Source organism: Fistularia commersonii, chromosome 8 (assembly GCF_037954325.1).
Source record: "Fistularia commersonii isolate RoL2024-O1a breed Wild chromosome 8, RoL_Fcom_v1.0, whole genome shotgun sequence".
NCBI lineage: Eukaryota > Metazoa > Chordata > Actinopteri > Syngnathiformes > Fistulariidae > Fistularia > Fistularia commersonii.
Genome location: NC_141291.1, coordinates 4462876 through 4484574, shown reverse-complemented (window position 1 = coordinate 4484574; position 21699 = coordinate 4462876). Strand labels below are relative to the sequence as shown.

At 46.5% G+C, this 21699-nt stretch overlaps 1 protein-coding gene and 1 long non-coding RNA gene across 2 annotated transcripts in view; both read right to left on the bottom strand.

Annotated features, from left to right (window-relative positions):
- The window catches only part of LOC147231647 (uncharacterized), a 44920-nt gene that overhangs the window by 2980 nt on the left and 20241 nt on the right, over positions 1-21699 (bottom strand). The window contains exons 34-74 of the mRNA XM_086151615.1: positions 21577-21602; positions 17830-17851; positions 17709-17736; positions 17534-17618; positions 17257-17403; positions 16964-17175; positions 16768-16871; positions 16563-16681; positions 16293-16460; positions 15980-16179; positions 15785-15897; positions 15325-15431; positions 11813-11983; positions 11527-11732; positions 11341-11438; positions 11123-11241; positions 10631-10786; positions 9612-9826; positions 9420-9505; positions 9161-9288; positions 8924-9049; positions 7367-7557; positions 7191-7282; positions 6876-7006; positions 6670-6794; positions 6458-6584; positions 4938-5150; positions 4691-4861; positions 4457-4606; positions 3659-3708; positions 3445-3577; positions 3284-3366; positions 3080-3206; positions 2803-2993; positions 2561-2651; positions 2349-2469; positions 2068-2249; positions 906-1061; positions 673-806; positions 448-584; positions 218-312 (exon numbers count right to left, since the gene is read on the bottom strand). Coding sequence (XP_086007741.1) covers positions 218-312; positions 448-584; positions 673-806; positions 906-1061; positions 2068-2249; positions 2349-2469; positions 2561-2651; positions 2803-2993; positions 3080-3206; positions 3284-3366; positions 3445-3577; positions 3659-3708; positions 4457-4606; positions 4691-4861; positions 4938-5150; positions 6458-6584; positions 6670-6794; positions 6876-7006; positions 7191-7282; positions 7367-7557; positions 8924-9049; positions 9161-9288; positions 9420-9505; positions 9612-9826; positions 10631-10786; positions 11123-11241; positions 11341-11438; positions 11527-11732; positions 11813-11983; positions 15325-15431; positions 15785-15897; positions 15980-16179; positions 16293-16460; positions 16563-16681; positions 16768-16871; positions 16964-17175; positions 17257-17403; positions 17534-17618; positions 17709-17736; positions 17830-17851; positions 21577-21602 — 5336 coding nt within the window. The remainder of the gene's footprint in view (positions 1-217; positions 313-447; positions 585-672; positions 807-905; positions 1062-2067; positions 2250-2348; positions 2470-2560; positions 2652-2802; positions 2994-3079; positions 3207-3283; positions 3367-3444; positions 3578-3658; positions 3709-4456; positions 4607-4690; positions 4862-4937; positions 5151-6457; positions 6585-6669; positions 6795-6875; positions 7007-7190; positions 7283-7366; positions 7558-8923; positions 9050-9160; positions 9289-9419; positions 9506-9611; positions 9827-10630; positions 10787-11122; positions 11242-11340; positions 11439-11526; positions 11733-11812; positions 11984-15324; positions 15432-15784; positions 15898-15979; positions 16180-16292; positions 16461-16562; positions 16682-16767; positions 16872-16963; positions 17176-17256; positions 17404-17533; positions 17619-17708; positions 17737-17829; positions 17852-21576; positions 21603-21699) is intronic.
- On the bottom strand, positions 20166-20734 carry LOC147231649 (uncharacterized). The gene is made up of 3 exons (XR_015106480.1): positions 20567-20734; positions 20371-20474; positions 20166-20284 (listed from the first exon to the last, which is right to left on the bottom strand). It is a non-coding gene; the product is annotated as an uncharacterized LOC147231649 (long non-coding RNA).

Sequence of the window (21699 nt, the reverse complement as noted above, 5' to 3'; positions counted from 1 at the left end):
TTTTTTGAGCAGTGTATATATATATATAGTATATATATACACACATAGGTATTTTCTCTCTCCTTAAGTATCATGTCAAACATATGTCATGTATAATACAACCATTCTTTCATTCATTCACATATTGATTGTAGAGAACCTTTCAGTCCCTCATTCGCATGTCATATACAGACACAACCATTCACTCTGTGTGAATATTCTTAAGAAGTGTCCTCACCGCGATCACTTCGGGATCCAAACTTCGGAAAGCATCAATGTCCATGTTGATGTTTCTGCCGGACAGAGCGTGCACGTCTGTGAGTGGAGCTCCACCTGTCAAGGCAGGATTTGGGTGAGGAGTGTTGGGTGAGGTTTTTAAATGGGATTTAACGTCGCGTCATCAGATACTAAGAATTACGTATTTGCGTTAAATTTGAAAGCGAGGTGAACGTGGAGATGTTTCCTCACCGATGTAGAGCTTAATCAGGTTGTAGTAGGTGGTGGCGCTGTCCTGGTGCGAGCTGAAGGAGCTGTTGGCGATCTCGTACAGGACTTTCTTCTTCTCCAGCGAGCAGGACGACAGATCCAGCGCGGTGGCGGTGTTCCTGGGAACGGCGAGGCAAGACGCACGCTTTTTAAAAATCTTTCACGACGCCTTTCGGCGGCACGATGAGCCGAGGTGGCGCTGCCCACCTGATGCTCTCCGGGGTGATGGTCTTCAGGGTACTGGTGTCCAAGGAACACAAGTTGGAATCGATGCTCTTCAGCTCGATGCTGCCCAGAGAGTTACTGGGAGTACTCAGATACTTGGTGATGATCGCTTTACTCTAAATTCACAAATCGTGTATATTTACTTTCGCCAAGCGTGCACAGAGGAATGCAGTTTGTCGTGAAGAAAGAAAGATGATCGTCATCCTTCTACCCACCAGTTCCGGCTCCCAGGACCCGTCCTCCTCCTTCATGAGCGCCGCCAGGGTGTCCACCGTGGTGACTTTCCACCTGGAGACGTCGTCGAGTGACGCCGAGCGAGACACCGAGCCGAGACTCTGAACCTTGGCTTCAGGCACACCTGACGGGTAGGCCTGCAAGGATGGGGGTAAAATAAATAACAACAACATGATCCAATGGCTTCATTCATTCATTCATTCATTCATCCATCCACTATCCATACAACTGATCCTGCACTCAGGGTACCAGGATTTATGCTGTATATATACCTGCTTTTACCTGCACCTTCATCTTGGTGATGAAAATTCATTCATTCATTCATTCATCCATCCATCCATCCACCCATCAATCTATTCACTTTATACTTTTCCTGGTATTGTGGTCATTGGGGCTATGCTGTGCATATACCTGCTTATTGCTGTTGCCCTTTTTATCTTGGGGAAGAGTATTCATTCATTCATTCATTCATTCATTCATTCATTCATTCATTCATTCATTATCTATACTACTTATCCTGGTTGTCATGTCTTATGCTACCAGCTTTTTATTGTTGCCCATCCATCTAGGTGAAGAGTAATTCATTCATTCATTCATTTGTTCATTCAGTCATTCATCCATCCATCCATATTTTCACTATCTATACAACCCATCCTGCACTCAGGGTGTCAGGATTTATGATGTATAAATACTTGCTTTTACCTGCACCTTCATCTTGATGATGAAAATTCATTCACCCATCCATCCATCCATCCATTCATTCATCCATCCATCTATACACTATCTATACCACTTATCCTGGTATTGCGGTCACAGGTGTTATGCTGTTGCCCCACCATCTTGGTGAAGAGTATCCATTCATTCATCCATTATCTACACAACTTGTGCTGCTCTCAGGGCCACTGGGATGCTGGACACTATCCTACCTGGTCCAGAGACAAGGTCCACCTTGGACCAGTCTCCACTCTATCGACCATTCACCCTCTCATTCACAGGTCTGGACAGTTGAGGGTCTCTGATGGACCCCCTGCCTGTTTTTGGCCTGTTGGAAGTCACCGCATCACCCAAGCGGAACCATTATCCCGTCCTTTGAAAAAAAAGAAGTCGAACCGGAGCAGGTATCTGTAATATGACGACGTTCACCTCATTGAGCTTCCTCAGGATGATTTTCTGGAGGTCTCCGTCATCCACTTTCTCGCAGATGGAGTTGAGGTTGTCCTTCAGGACGGGGACGTCCAGGCAGAGATCGAACTGCTGCGCATCGTAGCCAAAGGGGAAGGAGCCGTCGCTGATTGTCACCTGGGTGATGTTGTCCACGATGCAGCCTGGAAAATTGTGAGCCGGCAGGAGGAGGTTCAACAGGTGTCCAACCAGACAACTGAGAGCCAGAATGTGGACCAGTACAAACTAAATTTTCCCGCTACCTGCTCCTCGCGCCGTCCTGCGCTGGCTGACCTCCCTGAACAAGGCCTTGAGCTTCCTCTTCTCCGTCTTGGACCTTCTCAAACTTGGCATGAAGGTCTTCAGGAAACTCCTCTTTGTTGACTGGAGGAAATAATACAACGGATGACCGGAGTTTCTTGAAACAACACGATTAAGAACCCGACAGGTTGGCGTCGACAGCTGAGATACGTACAGTTGTAAAGCGACCCCAGATATTTCTGGAGAAGTAGAGCGGAAGGATCCCCAGGTCTCTGAGCGTATCCTGGTTCCAGGTGGTGCTGTTCCTGAAAGCAAGAGTATTGTATTTCCTCGTGACCAGGTAGCGTGAGAGATTTTTACACTTTAAAATGTATTATATAGCAACAGCCTTTCAGAGAATAATAGATTTGTTTTGGTATTAGACTAGACTTGGTCAACTTCTACAAAATGGTGTACCCGTAACGTGTTGTTCCAGAAAGCAGTGTTGTCTCTATGGCGGCAGCCTGGCTTTCAGAGAGGTCCTTGCAGGCTTTGAGGTTTTCCAAGACCAGAGGATCGGCGCTCTGGATGTCAGAGCTGCTCAGAGTGCAGGCCATATTGCCCAGCACCTCTACATCTTCCCTGCTCAGGTTCCCACCGCTCACGCCCTGGAAAGAGTCGCCTGGTCAAACGGTCACACAGTTCGGGATCATACCACTGCCTCCTCTTGTACTGTTTTCCTCGGTCAACTCACCAAGCAGCTCCTGGCCTGGCCGAGGAGCAGCGAGCCCTTGTTCAAAATCCCGGAGGCCACGGAGAAGTCTGCAGCGCCCAGTTCCGAGAAATACGACCTGCAGTTGGCTCTGTCAACGTTGCCGGCGCTGTTCGGATGAAACACGGACGCTGCATTGTAGTTTCCGAAGACCAACGCTTGAGAAATGTTTGAGCAGAAACTTACTCGAAGTAGAGCAGCATGTCTGGGGGGTAGTCGGTGAAGTTTTGGGTGAGTTCCCCGCTCAGAAGGTTGAACATACAAGTGAGCTGCAGAGGAAACATCGCTAGAGTTCATAAAAGCAGCTCGAGTAACGAAGGTGCTTCGTCACGTCGCGTCCGATTTACCTGAGATTCCCTGAGAACCACCCTGTCTCTGCCCCTCCTGCGTCGACAGGCCCGGACCAGCTTCTCGATCCTCCTTTTGGTCATCCTGCGCACGTTCGTGCATGTGAAACCCTGCAGCACGGACGGTGACAGCCTTGCGGGGAAGGGACGAAAAGCATTTATCCGGCGAGAAGAGCCCCGGTGAAAGAGATGCTCCGGAGGTTCGATCACTTACTGCTCAATGTCGAAGTCCGTCTCCCCGAAGATCTCGAAAAACATTTCCGCCTGCGGGAAACAAGACAACAATCGGTTGGTGGCGGTTGATTGTTGACAGTCAGAGGTGACCAACAACCTTATTGCTATGGAGACAGGCTGAATCTCATAGAAGCGGAACCCAAAATTCACTTTTTGTTGAGCGTTTTATTTTAACGACTAGGCCGGCAGATACAATCTGTTCGGTGAAATCAAAGAGATGACGGGAGATGATGATTCCTTTAATTTTGTTTTTCAGGCCCTCTACCCCCCATCCTTTCTCTCCTGCTAGTTTGAGATCTAATTATGAAGCTCGGCTTCATAACCACGTCAACTGCGGCTGATTGGGCCCAAAATAAACACCTCCCTCAATGTTGTTTACGTGTCATGTCGTGAAGTGATCTGGGAGCAGGAAATCTAAAAAAAAAAAATCCAGTTCAAACCCGCCGACTGGATCTGCCCGGCTAATTATGATGTTTTCTCCGAACCTTGCCCCCAAAAAGAAACATTTCATGTCACTTTTATGCCTTCAACTTGCTCTAAAGTAGAGTTTTGGACCGTCTCCCCACATGGGTTTCCACCAGCAGGTGGTGACATAGTCTGTAACATCATTGTTATCTGCTAAAGAACCTCAGCCCTGCAAGAAAACAGATTTAAATCTGAATGTTTTAAAAATAAAATGTAAAAACTATCACAAGCTGCAACTAATGAGACTCAAACTCGAGGATATTCGCCAGAACCTCAGGATTCTCATTCAAAACGGACTTGTCAGAGTACCGACTTGATTGTGTGTCCACGTCTTCTTGTTGGTCGCATTGATGTCCACGTTCTCCCCGGCGAATACCAACAGGGACCGCGGGATCTCGGTCGCCATGGCGTCGGGTACGTCCGCCAGCAGCGCGTCGGGCGAAGAGTCATTCAGAGAAATGATCTGTCAGAGTGAAAGTGAGAGGGCGGCGAGATCAGGAAAGGACACGTCCTTGTATTTTTTGGTGAGTCGGCGTAGCGGAGGTACCCTTTGAACGAAGATGGTCTGAAGCACCGACGGCGCTTCTCGCATATTGGAGATGAAGGCGGCGTTCTGGGACACGATGAGCAGCTCTTCGGCCGGTATGTCCTGCATCAATTCTGCGGGAACTCCAGAGACCAGGGAACCCAGAGACTGCAGCGCTGACCCATTGTTTATCTGTCAAATTCATCCGCAATCATCGCACCGGAACGTAAACAGAACCGCTTTAAAACCGTAGGTTTCGTTGATTTACCAGGAAGCCGGACGCAGTGATGGTCTGGATGATGGCGGCGGCTTGTTCCTGGCTCCAGTTCTCGACCGAGCCCAGGATGGACAAAGAGCTCACCAGCGCCGCCGGAGGAGCCGAGGAGATCTGGCTACTGGTCAGGCCTGAGCTGACGGGGCCCAAGTTGACCAGCACGTCCGGGGTGATGGTCTGGATGTTGGAGGCCAGAGCGGCAGATACCTGGAGGACACGGGGACAGTGCTCAAAACAAATGAACCAAATTCTTTGCCTTTTTATTTAAAAGTCAACCCTTGCATGTCTGTTTATACCAGTGGTTCTTAACCTGGGTTCGATCGAACCCCAGGGGTTCGGTGGGTCAGTCTCAGGGGTTCGGCGGAGGTCAAGACACACATTGGTGATGACATCACTAGCTGCAGGTGATCACGCGACATAGCTTGGCCTATCCGTGCTGCAGGGATTTTGGCGCGATCAGTTGTAGTAACTTGTGACTGTCGTGATGGTACGTCATGTGATTTCTTTCTTAATATTTTAATCCCTCAATTCTAATTATGTCGGGCAAGAAAAAGAAAGCGGTCGGAAGAATACGTACAATACGGATTCACATGTATGACGGAACGTGATTGGAATCGATGTCCTAACTGCATGATTTGCAAAGACAAGATGAGCAATGCTAGTCCAGTACCGGCAAAACTAAGGGAAGGCTTCCTTCAGCTGCATGGAGATGGGAACTACAAGAACATAGCACTTGCTGAATTCAAGGTGAAGGGAGCCAGATTCCATGAAAAGGCTACTCTGCCTGTTCTTTGCACCTATCAACGAAACGATCCTCGATCCAATAAAGAAGGGTTCGGTGAATGCGCATGTAAAACAGGTGGGGTTCAGTACCTCCAACAAGGTTAAGAACCACTGGTTTATACCGATGAAGCAAATGCCATGTCAGTATTTTGCTACTCTGCATGCTTACATGTGTATTGACGATAAAGTTGAATTTAATCTAATTTGCTCATGAAATCAGGTGAAAAACAATTTACAACAGGTGATGCTGAAAAGGTTTTGCTCCCACCTCAAGTCCAGCATTTTTAAAAACCCATGATTTGATCAATACAATCTGAGGTTTAACAGCTTTTCAAATGTTGATCTCACATTAATTCATTCATTCATTCATTCCATACACCGCTCATCTTGTTTACAGGATCAGCAGTTTAACCTGGATGAGTCATGGAGTCTTTAACCTACAGATTGTTTTTGGACTGTGCCAGAAAGTTGGACTTAACCTGTAGAAAAAACCCAGGTAGGGACCCAGAAAGGCAAGGGAGGACATAGAGAACCCAGGCAAGCAGGTAGAAAACAGAAAGACTCATCGGGCAAACGATGTCATAAAACTTTTTTAATCCGAGGCAAAGTGAAGATAAAGGACTTGAAATGTCAGAGAGAGAAATAACGCCGGAGGGAGATTCAAACTAATGAATGAAGATTACCCTGAATGTAGAAATCGAATGGTAACAAAAAAATAATCAAATTGGTACCTCTGGATCTTGGGTTCCGTCACAGAGGGTGTTCAGCTTGCTCAGGACTTCCAAGGCTTCAGCTTCGTTCACAGAGGCGAACGCCGAAACTGGCACCTCGGGGAAGCAGAGGAAGAAGCCAGGAAGCCTGGAAGGACAGAAGCGTAGCTTCATACCTTCTTTTCTGGACGGTTATAAATGTTAATATCGGACATTTTCAGAATAATGCTCACTTCATCAGGTCAAAGGCGGGATCCGTCAGGAAGAGCTCTGAGATGTAGTACTCGATTACATCCCCTGATATGCCTGGGTTACTGAACAGCGCCAGGTTGGTCTCGTCCACCACAAACACCTCAGACTGTTGAAGTAAAGAAAAAATAAATTAGCTTCAAAATGAATCCGGTTGTTGCATCCCACGGATGCAAACATGGGGACGGACCTGACTGGCGGAGAGGAAGACGGCGAGATCGTCCACGGTGACGAAGGTCACGAAGCCGCCGATGTTATCGGCAAACCAGGCTGTGGAGTTCAATTCTCCATCGCTGGCGTTGTAGCATTTAGCTGCAGAACCTACAGACACAGTAGAAACCATCACACTCCTAAGAACGTCCTGTTCGATTTTTTACAAAAGATGGACAATCCATCTGTTGTCCGATACGTTGGTGTTGCTAAAACTCGATCAATTTTTTTTTTTTTAAACCAAAGTTTCCATCTCTAGGTGATTCCACGTTGACCGAAGCTGCGCGAATCTCACCGTCGCTCAGGTAGGTCCTTATGGTTTCGTACACATCAGCGGGCTCGAAGTCGGAGGTGCTGTAGGAGAAGTTGCCTCCCAGCACCGCCACCCTGTCCAAAACAAAAACCAGTATCGTGAAATCAATCGGGTGAAATAGCGGGGTTCGTCTGAGTTCCCCGATGACGGAGACGTACAGTTCTTGGAAGGCGAAGCAGGAGGCGCTCTGGACCGCCGTGGGGGAGATCAGGCTCTTGCGGACGAATCTGAGGTAGTTCCTCAGTCTCAGACCGAACCAAGCGTCGGCCTCGGATCTGCTGCTGCTGCTCAGGGCCGATGGCCAGACGCAGGGCAGCGCCGCCATGGCAACTTCCTCTGGGATGTCCTCCTGATGGCACCATCACGCAGGAGGGAATTATAAGATAAGATAAGGTAAGAACAACTTTATTAATCCTGAAGGAAATTGTATATAAGTATATATAATTGTATATAATATTATATTATATATTATTGTATACATGTAATATATATATTATATATAATATAAATACATATTATATATAGTATATATTATATATATATTATATATAATATTATATTTAATATATAAACTTCCTCTGGGATGTCCTCCTGATGGCACCATCACGCAGAAGGGAATAATAAGATAAGATAAGATAAGAACAACTTTATTTATCCTGAAGGAAATTGTATATAAGTATATATAATTGTATATGTAATTATATAATATTATATAATATTGTATTATATATTATATTATATCATATTATATAAAATATATAAAATATTTTATATAATATGTATATATATACATATATATGTATATATATACATATGTATATATTACATATATACTTATACATATATATAATTGTAATAAGAATATGTTTATAAGAATTATAAAAATATTTGGGAAAAGAGATAGCGGGTAAAGTCAGAACAGTAGAGCCTCGGCTTACGAACGCCCCCAATCACAAACAGTTTTGGATGAAATTTCAGATCCGGCTGTAAACAAACCTCGGTGCACAAACACACAAAAAAGCAAAGTCACGGGCTTTCCATGTTGTGGCGCAGCGGTAGTTGTGTGTGATACTCCATGTTGTTTACATCATTCATCCTCGTTTTTTACTGTTATTACCCTTTATTGTGCTTTTCTTCAGTAAATTAGCCCTGATTGTGGCTCCCAAAAAAGTGAAGAATGCTTGTGAAAGTGGGGTTAAGAAGATGTGAGGAGTTACAGTTGATCTGAAGAAGGAAATTAGAGCTAAACGTGAGAGTGGTGTTGGTGTTACAGATCTCTGTGACACAGCTTCATCAACCATTTTAAATGACAATGTGATGTCCCATTTTTAGGAAAATTCTCCAACAAAGAACAAGACAAATTTCTCTGGATGTTTTTTTTGCTCAAGGTGAATCCACCCGAACAGCCAACGAACTACTTCAAACGACACAAAGAAGAGAAAGAATGCCAGAAACATGGTAGTAATTAAGGTTCTCTGTAATTCCTTTCTGTATTTTTGTAAAATATAAATCCATAAAAAAGTTTGAGAAGAGTACATTTTGTTTTTAGGGCTGGAGAACGGATCAATGGGATTTATAGTGATTTCAATGGGAAAAATTCATTCCGTTAGCGAACAGAAATGTTCGCGAACGGAGTCAAAGACGAATGAAATTCGCAAGCCAACGTTCTACTGTTTATGTAAAATAGATGACTGAGAAGGAGGCCGGCGACTTACGGTTTCCAGGAAGGCGGCAGTGTTGTTGTAGTTGTCGAAGATGAAGCAGACGTCGGCCTCATCGTCGATTAAGTCAGGCCGACTCAGGAAATGGCTCAGCTCGGAGGTGGTGAACGTACTTAGGAGCTAAAACAAACCAAAGACATTGTCACCCGGTGGAACTAATGTTGGGAGCATCTCTGCAGACGTGACATCATCTGGGGTCAACCTGCATTTACGCCAGAAATAGGCGACTACCTCCGATTCGCGCGTCTGCGGCAAAAGGGACGAGAAAGTGTCCAAGTCCGGGAAGCCGAAGCTGAGGAAGGTGTTCCTCAGATAGCGGTAGAAACTCCCCCCTTCGTAACACCTGAGAGGCGTGGGCTCTGGTTTGAACGGGAGGAAAGAAATCAAGTGTTTATTTGGATGCAGAATGATCCTTGAGTATCTTCTGTCAGGGAACAATAATTTGGGGGAGAAAAACGAACGATCCAAATCGCTGCATCAAGACACAAACCTCGAAGGAAAAGGAGGGTGCGGCTGAAGATCGCTGCTTGAGTTTCAGTGCTGAGTGTCGAGCGGAGTGAGTCCAGTACTGTTATCCTGGTGTCAGAGGAGAAATAGTTTATAAAAGCCCCCTGTCAATCTTTCCATCTCATCAGCTTCCCGGAGAGCATCGCATCCGACTGTCAGCACCAGAAGTTCTTACATTTCTTGTCTGCCCTTGCAGCTCCTTTGGGTCCCTAAATCAAACAAAGGAGCCACCTGGTCGGGAGGAAGGCCGACCAGAAGGGGACGGAGTCGAAGCCGGAGCCAGAGCAGGAAATCCGTGTCATTGACGGCCGAGGACGACAGAAATCCGCTGTCCAGGACTTCCTGGAGGAAGGCGGATTTCACCTCTTGGGTGTAATTGCTGGGGTAGACCTGAAGGAGGACGTTTGCACAGGATTAGTTACGGTCCAACTGGTGTTTTAAAAATGCAAGGAATACAATATCACATAATTAGTTTTCAAACTAACGGCCGAACAAAGCCATTATTCATCATCAACATTAGCTCCGTTTGCATCATTTTCAATGCAGGCATTGGAAGATTTCAGATTTTTGTGCAGTTCACACAAGAAAAACAGAAAGAAGGCAGTGGGTTCACAAGTTGAGAAAGATAAATGTTGGCATGGTGCACTGTGGCGCAGTGATAAGCACCAAACAGCAAGAAGCTCCCTGGTTTATGGTCCGTGTGGAGTTTGCATGTTCGCACTGCGGCTTCACTTTATCTTGCAAAATCAAAACACATGCAGGAGTTTCTGTGGAAACCCTGAATTGCCCAGATGCGCGAATGATACAGTGAACGTCTGTACGTCTATGTATGCAAGCCGGTGATCGACCGCTGAACTCCCTCTATGGCCCGATGATAGTTGGCATGGGCTGTTTGCACTGAGTGGGAGATTATGACGGCTAGGATCTTGCAGGAAAGATGGGTTTTTACAAGGGTTGTAATGTTTTAGCAGAAAGAACCTATTAACAGAAGTACATTGAGATATTCAAGTAAAAGAAGAAGCTCCAACTGGACATGGAGCAGATTTCAGTCATAACTACGGAAGGATTTAAACACAATACCTCGGATGCGTCGACCGCCAGGCATCCAAATCTGTGCTTTCACATTCGATGGCCTCTGTATTTGGTATGCCTGGTACATGTAGAAGATTTTGGGCGTTTCCCCAAGATATTTACCTCAATCACCGGGGACACCGTGTCAAAGAAATCAGCGTAGTCATCAGGGTCGATGACCGCCATGAGTTTTGCCACATCTTGGATGGTATTCAGCTGCGTGGGCGTGGATGCAAGCTGGCCAAGCTGTACCGGTGTCAGAAGCTCTGCAACCTCCAACTGGAAACAGGAAAAAGCAGGTCAATGAATCACACACGCTCATAAGCTAGTCATTTGAGGATTTAGGACAAAGTGCTGATTGGCTGACTTTTGCCTTTTTTTTTTTGGTATTTGCATTTAATCCAGACATTTCCGAACATTCAGCTACTGCAAAGAATTGCTTAAATCTACATCACCTTCCTGATCCTGGATCCAACACAGGAAAGTAATGAACAGACTGCAAAATAAATTCAACATACTTTCTATTTCTTTTGCTATCATGCTATCAGAAAATACCCAAGCCTGTAGACACTAGTTCTACTAGTTTTTCATGTACTTTTCTCAAATGTTTCTTACGCCATTGAAATCATCCTTCAAAGACACAAAGTCCGCAAAGGACCCGTGTTTGCGGAACTGGCCAAAGTTGTCTTCCAGCCAAAGACGGTCATCATTCAGGCTTTTGACACAGGGGGAACCTATGAAAATATTAGACACCACAACAGGCTGGGGTTTTTAACACACAGCAAACAGCAATGAGCAAGTTTGACATCATGCCTCCGGGTCTTGTGATTTACCAGAGGATTGCTGGCTGAGATAGTCTTTGGTGAAACTGTAAACCAGTTGGCACTGGCTCACAGAAAGGTCCTCGAAAACACTGTCGAATCCCTTCACACTGCAATAAACCAGAGCAATGATGCAGTAAGATGCTATTATTCCCCATATTTAAATTTGTCATGGAGAGAAAAATGTTTTCTACTCACATTTCTTCATACGACTGGCAAGGAATACTTTTTGGAATACTTTCAAGCGTGTCGGAGCTAACACTTGGAAGGCACAATCGTAGGTTCTCCTGAAACCACAGTCTATATCCTTCGGGCTCCAGAGTGGTCAGTGTTGGTTGAAGTGCCGCCAGGGTCTGGTTCAGGATGACAGCTTGTACGTCTGGGTCGAGAACTGTCAGGTTTTGCTGGTTGAGGTGAATGAATATGTATTATTATTGTGTCTCACTGGTTATGATGATATAGTCGCCATGATAAAAATGCTTGCCTTGGCAGATTCTCTCACAAAGGTATCAAAGAAAGAGGTGAGCTCTTCCACATCTGACGACGCAGTCAGTTCCTCAAATAAAAGTCTTGTGAAGGTTGTATTTGACAGGTTGTCTGAGTCAAGAAGCAAGTTTGCTTGTTGTTGTGAAGAAAGAGATCCTAGCAATGAGACCTGGGAGAATAAGCAGAAGAATACTGTGTTAAAAAAGCATCAAATAGGATGAGAAAGTGCCAGAAAAATAAAAACATAATCACTCGATAAAAATGTCAAATGCAGCCTCAGGGCGGCACTGGCCGGAGTCTCCCCAAGCCTGCCTTGGGCGGGCACTGAACAGTGTCTCCCTGAGCCGGTCCCAAGCCCGGACAAATGCAGAGGGTTGTATCAGGAAGGGCATCCGGCGGAAAACTTTTGCCAAAACCAAACATGCAAATCGACCATAATAACCAGATCATACCGGATCGGTCGAGGACCGGCTTAACAATGACCGCCACTGGTTCTGATGACCTAAAGGGAACCAATGGAAACTGGGCTACTGTAGGTCAAAGAAGAAGTTGAGGAAGGCGTGTTAGGAAGCAGAGAGAGAAGGGGAAAGGAAAGAGCCTGGAACTGAGAGTAGGGACTTTGAATATTGGGACTATGACAGGAAAAGGTAGAGTTTATTTGACATGATGCAGAGAAGGAAGGTGGATATACTGTGTGTCCAGGAGACCAGGTGGAAAGGTAGTAAGGCTAGAAGCCTAGGAGCAGGCTTTAAGTTATACTATCATGATACTGACAATCATGAAGAGGGATGGAGTTGGAGTTATCTTGAAGGAGGAGTTTGTTAGGAAAGTTCTGGAGGTGAAAAGAATGTCAGATACACTTTCTGAGTCTGAAACTGGAAATTGAAAGCGTGATGCTCAATGTATGCCCCCCAAGTGGGATGTGAATTTGAAGAGAAGGAGAAGTTCTGGAATGAGTTAGATGAAGTGATGCAGAATATCCCCAGAAAGGAGAGAGTGGTCATTGGTGCAGACTTCAATGGACATGTTGGTGAAGGCAATAGAGGGGATGAAGAAGTGATGGGCAGATTTGGTATCCAGGATAGGAATGCAGTGGGACAGATGGTGGTAGATTTTGCAAAAAGGATGGAAATGGCTGTAGTGAACACCTTTTTCCAGAAAAAACAGGAACATAGGGTAACTGATAAGGGCGGAGGTAGGAGCACGCGGGTAGACTACATCTTGTATAGACGAGGTAACCTGAAAGAGATCAGTGACTGCAAAGTAGTTGTAGGTGAGAGTGTATCCAGACAGCATAGGATGGTGGTTTGTAGGATGACTCTGGTGACAAGGAAGATGAAGAGGACAAAGGCAGAGCAGAGGACAAAGTGGTGGAAGCTGAAAAGAGAGGAGTGTTGCATGGTTTTCAGGGAGGAGTTGAGAAAGGGTCTGGGTGGCCAGGGTGAGCTTCAAGATGATTGGACAACAACAGCTAATGTTATCACTGAGACAGGTAGAAGAGTACTTGGTGTGTCATCTGGAAGGAAAGTAGATAAGGAGACTTGGTGGTGGAATGAGGAGGTGCAGGAGTACCTACAGAGAAAGCGGTTAGTGAAGAAAAAGTGGGATACTGAGAGGACTGAAGAGAACAGACAGGAGTTCAGGGAGATGCGGCGAAAGGTAAAGATAGAGGTAGCAAAGGCAAAACAAAGGGCATACGATGACTTGTATGCTTGGTTGGATAGTAAGGAGGGTGAGAATGATCCATACAGGTTGGCGAAACAGAGAGATAAAGATGGAAAGGATGTACAACAGCTCCTGGTGATTAAGGACGGAGAGGGAAATGTATTGACAGATGCTAGAAGAGTGATGGGAAGATGGAAAGAGTACTTTGAAGAGCAGATGAATGTGGAAAATGAAAGAGAGGCAAGGGTAGAAGAGGTGACTATTGTAGACCACAAAGTAGAAAGAGATTTGTAAAAGTGAAGTGAGGAATGCATTGAAGAGGATGAAGAGTGGGAAGGCAGTTGGTCCTGATGATATACCTGTGGAGGTGTAGAAGTGTCTAGGAGAGGCAGCGGCAGAGTTTCTGACTAGATTATTCAACAGGATCTTAGAGAGTGAGAAGATGCCTGAAGAATGGAGACAAAGTGTGATAGTGCCTATTTTTAAGAATGAGGGGGATGTGCATATTTACAGCAACTATAGAATGATGAAGTTGATGAGCCATACAATGAAGTCATGAGAAAGAGTAGTGGAAACTAGACTGAGAGCAGAAGTCAGCATTTGTGAACAGCAGTATGGCTTCATGCCCAGGAAGAGTACTACAGATGCAGTATTTGCTTTGAGAATGCTAACAGAGAAGTACAGAGAAGGCCAGAGGGAGCTGCACTGTGTTTTTGTAGACCTGGAAAAAGCATTAGACAGGGTGCCAAGCGAGGACCTTTGGTAGTGTGTAAGGAGGTCTGGAGTAGCAGAGAAGTATGTTAGACTGGTGCAGGACATGTATGCTAGCTGTGAGACACTGGTACAGTGTGCTGTAGGTGTAACAAAGAAGTTCAAGGTGGAGGTGGGACTCCATCAGGGATCAGCTCTGAGTCCCTTCTTGTTCGCAGTGGTGATGGACAGGCTGACAGATGAGGTTAGACAGGAATCTCCATGGACCATGATATTTGCATATGACATCGTGATCTGTAGTGAGAGCAGAAAATAGGTAGAGGAAAATCTAGAGAGGTGGAGGTATGCTCTGGAAAGGAGAGGAAGGAAAGTTAGTTGCAGCAAGACAGAATATATGTGTGTGAATGAGAGGAACTCGAGTGGAACGGTGAGACTACAGGGAGTGGAGATCAAGAAGCTGGAGGATTTCAGGTACTTGGGGTCAACAGTCCAGAGCAACAGAGAGTGCGGAAAAGAGGTTGAAGAGATGGGTTCAAGCAGTTTGGAATGGGTGGAGAAAAGTGTCAGGGGTACTATGTGATCGAAGACTATCGGCCAGAATGAAAGGAAAGGTGTACAAGACAGTGGTGAGACCAGCGATGCTGTATGGACTAGAAACTGCTAAAATGACCAAAAGACAGGAGGCGGAGTTAGAGGTTGTAGAGATGAAGATGTTGAGGTTCTCTTTGGGAGTGACCAGGATGGAGAGGATCAGGAATGAGTCTATCAAAGGGACGGCAAATGTTAGATGTTTTGGAGAGAAGGTCAGAGAAGCCAGACTGAGATGATTGGGTCATGTACAGAGGAGGGAGAGTGAATATATTGGTCGACGGATGCTGGAATTGGAGCTGCCAGGCAAGAGGTCTCGAGGAAGACCAAAGAGAAGATTTTTGGACGTAGTGAGAGAGGATATGAAGTTAGTTAATGTGAGAGAGGAGGATGCAGAGAAGAGGTTAGATGGAGAAAGTTTACTCGCTGTGGTGACCCCTGAAGCAAGAGCCGAAAGAAGAAGAACCCAATAAAATGTCAGGAATTACATTACAGGAGAGCATGGTATATTCTTCTGAGGAAAAGCTGGTTAGAAGGAGGACCTACCAAAGAGAGGTTGAAGAATCTGAAGTCAGAGTACGATGCGTCCACGGAAAAGGGGCCCAGGTTTTTCTCCAGCCATTCACCATCAGTTTCAATCCCTTGCCTGCAAACTAATGTTTGGAGGTACAAATTAGCATTTGGACAATGCAAAGCAAAATCACTTAAAATATAATCCTCTTGACAAGTGCGCAATGTCACAATTTTCCCCATGTCATTCAAAGAGATTTGTTCACAGCCTTTCACCATCAGTCTCATTGCCTGGCCTGCAAACTATTGTTCGGAGGTGCAAATGTGCGATGGGGACAATTAAAGAAAGAAATCTCCTTTATAAAAATCCACCCCAATTGTATCCAATGTCCCTTGCCTTCCCCGTGACATTTCTAACACTTTTTCTCACATCTTCATGTCCACAGAAGGACCCACTGAGGTAAACATGTTGCAGAGATCACTGCTCCAGCCCTACCTGGTTGGTTGATGACGCTGGCCGATTCCCTCAGGTAGTCCAGCATAGCCAGAGTGATTCCTGGTCTTACCTGTGGTGGCATTGCGTGGAAAACACTGGCCAACCCCCTGACACTGAAAAGGTTGAAAAGGAGACAGTGTTACCCGCACATGCAGTGACGTGTTGTCCGTTGAGTTTCTACAAAAGACTACTTACATGATGTGATAGTTTGTGCAGTTGATGTCTGTGGTGGCAATTGTGAGCATGGTTGGTGTGAAACTGGGGAGAACGGGAGACAGTCTCCCTGGGAACAAGAGGGCCCAATCTTCTCTTTCAAAGTCTGTGAAATGAGGCCTCAGGATTGCGAAGGTCAAATTCATTGCCCGGTCTCTGACAACTGGCTGGAAATCAGGTACCTGTCAAATATTCAGCAACACAGGATTTTGAACACCTGGAACTTGTATGCTCCATTCACAACGTATCACAAAGCATTAGCAATGTGGACAAGGGTTCATGTGCAGCGTCTTACCCTCTGATGCGCCGTCAGCTCTGCCAGGAATTGATCCAAATTTTCTCGGGCATCGCCTTCTCTGAGTTGCTCAAAGACGAGGTCGAGCTGGCTGCTGTCATTCAAAGCCTCTGAGCTCAATATAAACTGGGCCAACTGCTTCGGGCTCAGCAGTGACAGTGTTTCAGGCTGTGAGGGAGAGTCAGGACAATTGAAACAGCAGTGTTTTGACTCCACAACCATCAGATCCTGATTTGGGGGCAAGAGTCTACCGGTGTCTCTGCCACTTACAACGGAGAAGTTGGGGTTGAGGCCTTGCAAATCCTGCAGCGTCGCAAAGACGGAGAAGCCGCCCAAGTTTTGCTGCAGCCACTGGACACTATCATTGGTAGATGACACACAGCCGGAGTCTACAGGGAAGGTGGAGACAAAGATGTTGGCAGCATCCTTTCCTGTCCCGCGTAACATTTTAGAAAACGGACAAAACTGGCTTGACCTGATGAGTCATTTCTGGACAGGAATGGCTTGATGAAATGAGTGAAGACTGATGCCTGTCTTTCTGTTTCCATGTGTGCCCTTTGGCTGCTGAAGGCCTGAATGCTAAAGCACAAGACAAAAGCCAGAACACGTAAACGTCTGCTGTAGTTAACTGCAGGTTCCTCATCGGTTGAGCTTTTTTCACATTTGCTTACACGGTGCGGTAGGTCTGGCAGCTGAAATTCTTCCCGCTGAGGCAGAAGAGGAAGTTGGGAGATGCAGAGGCCAAAAATGGGCGAAGCTTGGTCTCGAACCAGTCGCTGACAAAGGCCTCGTTCTCCAACTGTTGCTCGGAGAAGTTGTCGATGCTCAGCTCTCCAAGAGCCTCCAGAGGAGTTGAAAGTGATGGGTGGCTGGTGTTGGGAGCCTAGAATGGCAAATATTATAATTTGGCTCGGACATGATGAGGGTATCACCGGTGTTTGTCAGATTGCTGGACTGGCTTTACCATGGTGGCGAATAAATCCAGAGCCTGTGGTACTGCAGCAGGAGCTTTTTGCAAGAGGAGCTTCCACACCTCCACCGGGTATGTCCTTTTGCTCTCTAGTGAGCAGTTCATCAGTGTCGCCAAGTTACCCCCGGTCAGATGTGCGCCCTTGGATGTGATTTGACCAGAAGGAAAGACAGAACAAGTCACTCAGGACCTTAGTCCACCTTAGTCCCCAACTTCATGGACCTTAGTCCGCGGATAGCATTGCAACACAGCTCGAGTCAAACTTTCTTACAGTGGAACAGGCATGCTCTGTGAGGTTGAAACTGCACAGGGTCTCAGGTGAACTGCTGGCAGACAGCGCCTCCTCGCTTTGGGAGCTGAGGGGGGCAGTTGAAAAGGACACCTTTGTCAGGTTTTCTGAGAATTTTGAAGCAAACACCGCACAAAAAGAACACAACTTGACATACCTGTTGACTGCAGCACAGACCAGGTCCTCTGTGAAGAGACAACAAACATGGATCAGACATCGTCCTCTTAGTGTGCGCTAGTCTCATCAACACAGAGATAACTTATACAATAGCAACTCACCATCGACTGGGGTCTGGTGGCACTGGAGATGAACAAAAGATATGTGTTAACTTGAAATACCTTAAACGTCCTCTTATCAATGTGTCAAATGTGGACTTTGCCGTATGTCAATTGCGCTCTTTGGAAATCCGCAGAAGCGACCTCACCTTGAAGGAGCGTGGATCCGGGCAATCTGTTGGAAAGCAAAAATCAAATGACAACATGGCCTCTAGTCGGAGTCATCACAGTTGGCAAATGGTACCCTGAAGAGAAAGAGTCTTCACTGTGTCAGCTGACCACTTCAACACTTCTCCACTTACTCGGGAACATGTCTTTGAGCTCCTCGATGCTGGATCTCACATCGTGCGTAAGGTGCAGCGGTAGGGATCGCAAACTTTGCCGGAGACCAGTGATTCTGTCAGTGTAAAAGAGCCGCGAATGTGAATTGGTGTGCGTCCAAACGTTTTGTCCTGCATCTTCAAGGTGTCTCGTAAACTTTCATCTCTTACATGGCTCGGTAGGAGGCGCAGCTGATGTTCCGGGGGATCACCACCAAAGAACTTGGACCGAGGCTGGCGATCACAGGATTCAAATTCTCCTGGAACAACTCCTCAAAGTCTTGGGGCTGGAAGTCTTCAAATTCAGGAGCCAGAGCCGTCAAAGTCAGGGTCAAGATGAGCTTTCGTACCCCCGGGTGTTCCACAAAGGTGATGTTTTTCTGGAGGCAAATGGACTGATGTTTCAGTTCTGGGGACAAGGGAATCTTTTCGAAGACCACATTTTTCTTTTTTTGTTTCCCGGTATGACTCGAGTCCAAATCAAAAGGTGTTGTTGGAACAAGGTCATTTTGAAGTACCGGCTTGCATGTTGCCCCTTCTTTGCTCCAGCAGGGAGTCTTTGAGGAGGGCACTAGGATCCAGTGATAGTTATGATTGCAATGTTTGTCGAAGAAGGCATCATTTTCCAATCCAATTACATGCATTTACCTCGTTGGCGATGGTTGCAAATGCCCTGAGAAACTGGCGGAGTTGCTCTACGTCAGGGGGGACCGCAAAGCTCTCGAAGACCTCTCTTACAAGGTGCTCATTGTCCAAGGCACCACTGTTTGGATCCAGGATCAGCTCAGCCCTCTGGCCCGGTGTAAGGAATTCCACAACTCCCTCCTGATGACACAAACAGTTCAAAGCTTTGACCACCCGGATCGACTTAACCCACCGCCCTGTGCTGCGACCTAACCGCCTGTTGGCCAGGTCAACTGGTGTTGCGGGCAAAGACCTACCGCAGAGAGGTTGAAGAATCTGAGGTCAGAGTATGATGCGTGCATGGAAAAGGGGCCCAGGTTTTTCTCCAGCCATTCACCATCAGTCTCATTCCCTGGCCTACAAACTATTGTTCGAAGGTGCAAATGTGCGATGGGGACAATAAAAGAAAGAAATCTCCTTTATAAAAATCCACCCCAATTGTATCCAATGTCCCTTGCCCTTCCCATGACATTTCTCACACTTTTGCTCACATCTTCATGTCCACAGAAGGACCTACTGAGGTAAACATGTTGCAGAGATCACTGCTCCAGCCCTACCTGGTTGGTTGATGACGCTGGCCGATTCCCTCAGGTAGTCCAGCATAGCCACAGTGAATCCTGGTCTTACCTGTGGTGGCATTGCGTGGAAAACACTGGCCAACCCCCTGACACTGAAAAGGTTGAAAAGGAGACAGTGTTACCCGCACATGCAGTGACGTGTTGTCCGTTGAGTTTCTACGAAAGGCTTCTTACATGATGTGATAGTTTGTGCAGTTGATGCCTGTGGTGGCAATTGTGAGCATGGTTGGTGTGAAACTGGGGAGAACGGGAGACAGTCTCCCTGGGAACAAGAGGGCCCAATCTTCTCTTTCAAAGTCTGTGAAATGAGGCCTCAGGATTGCGAAGGTCAAATTCATTGCCCGGTCTCTGACAACTGGCTGGAAATCAGGTACCTGTCAAATATTCAGCACCACAGGATTTTGAACACCTGGAACTTGTATGCTCCATTCACAACGTATCACACAGCATTAGCAATGTGGACAAGGGTTCATGTGCAGCGTCTTACCCTCTGATGCGCCGTCAGCTCTGCCAGGAATTGATCCAAATTTTCTCGGGCATCGCCTTCTCTGAGTTGCTCAAAGACCAGGTCGAGCTGGCTGCTGTCATTCAAAGCCTCTGAGCTCAGTATAAACTGGGCCAACTGCTTTGGGCTCAGCAGTGACAGTGTTTCAGGCTGTGAGGGAGAGTAAGGACAATTGAAACAGCAGTGTTTTGACTCCACAACCATCAGACCCTGATTTGGGGGCAAGAGTCTACCGGTGTCTCTGCCACTTACAACGGAGAAGTTGGGGTTGAGGCCTTGCAAATCCTGCAGCGTCGCAAAGACGGAGAAGCCGCCCAAGTTTTGCTGCAGCCACTGGACACTATCATTGGTAGATGACACACAGCCGGAGTCTACAGGAAAGGTGGAGACAAAGATGTTGGCAGCATCCTTTCCTGTCCCGCGTAACATTTTAGAAAATGGACAAAACTGGCTTGACCTGATGAGTCATTTCTGGACAGGAATGGCTTGATGAAATGAGTGAAGACTGATGCCTGTCTTTCTGTTTCCATGTGTGCCCTTTGGCTGCTGAAGGCCTGAATGCTAAAGCACGAGACAAAAGCCAGAACATGTAAACGTCTGCTGTAGTTAACTGCAGGTTCCTCATGGGTACAGCTTTTTACACGTTTGCTTACACGGTGCGGTAGGTCTGGCAGCTGAAATTCTTCCCGCTGAGGCAGAAGAGGAAGTTGGGAGATGCAGAGGCCAAAAATGGACGAAGCTTGGTCTCGAACCAGTCGCTGACAAAGGCCTCGTTCTCCAACTGTTGCTCGGAGAAGTTGTCGATGCTCAGCTGTCCAAGAGCCTCCAGAGGGGTTGAAAGTGATGGGTGGCTGGTGTTGGGAGCCTAGAATGGCAAATATTATAATTTGGCTCGGACATGATGAGGGTATCACCGGTGTTTGTCAGATTGCTGGACTGGCTTTACCATGGTGGCGAATAAATCCAGAGCCTGTGGTACTGCAGCAGGAGCTTTTTGCAAGAGGAGCTTCCACACCTCCACCGGGTATGTCCTTTTGCTCTCTAGTGAGCAGTTCATCAGTGTCGCCAAGTTACCCCCTGTCAGATGTGCGCCCTTGGATGTGATTTGACCAGAAGGAAAGACAGAACAAGTCACTCAGGACCTTAGTCCACCTTAGTCCCCAACTTCATGGACCTTAGTCCGCGGATAGCATTGCAACACAGCTCGAGTCAAACTTTCTTACAGTGGAACAGGCATGCTCTGTGAGGTTGAAACTGCACAGGGTCTCAGAAGAACTGCTGGCAGACAGCGCCTCCTCGCTTTGGGAGCTGAGGGGGGCAGTTGAAAAGGACACCTTTGTCAGGTTTTCTGAGAATTGAAGCAAACACCGCACAAAGAGAACACAACTTGACATACCTGTTGACTGCAGCACAGACCAGGTCCTCTGTGAAGAGACAACAAACATGGATCAGACATCGTCCTCTTAGTGTGCGCTAGTCTCATCAACACAGAGATAACTTATACGATAGCAACTCACCATCGACTGGAGTCTGGTGGCACTGGAGATGAACAAAAGATATGTGTTAACTTGAAATACCTTAAACGTCCTCTTATCAATGTGTCAAATGTGGACTTTGCCGTATGTCAATTGCGCTCTTTGGAAATCCGCAGAAGCGACCTCACCTTGAAGGAGCGTGGATCCGGGCAATCTGTTGGAAAGCAAAAATCAAATGACAACATGGCCTCTAGTCGGAGTCATCACAGTTGGCAAATGGTACCCTCAAGAGAAAGAGTCTTCACTGTGTC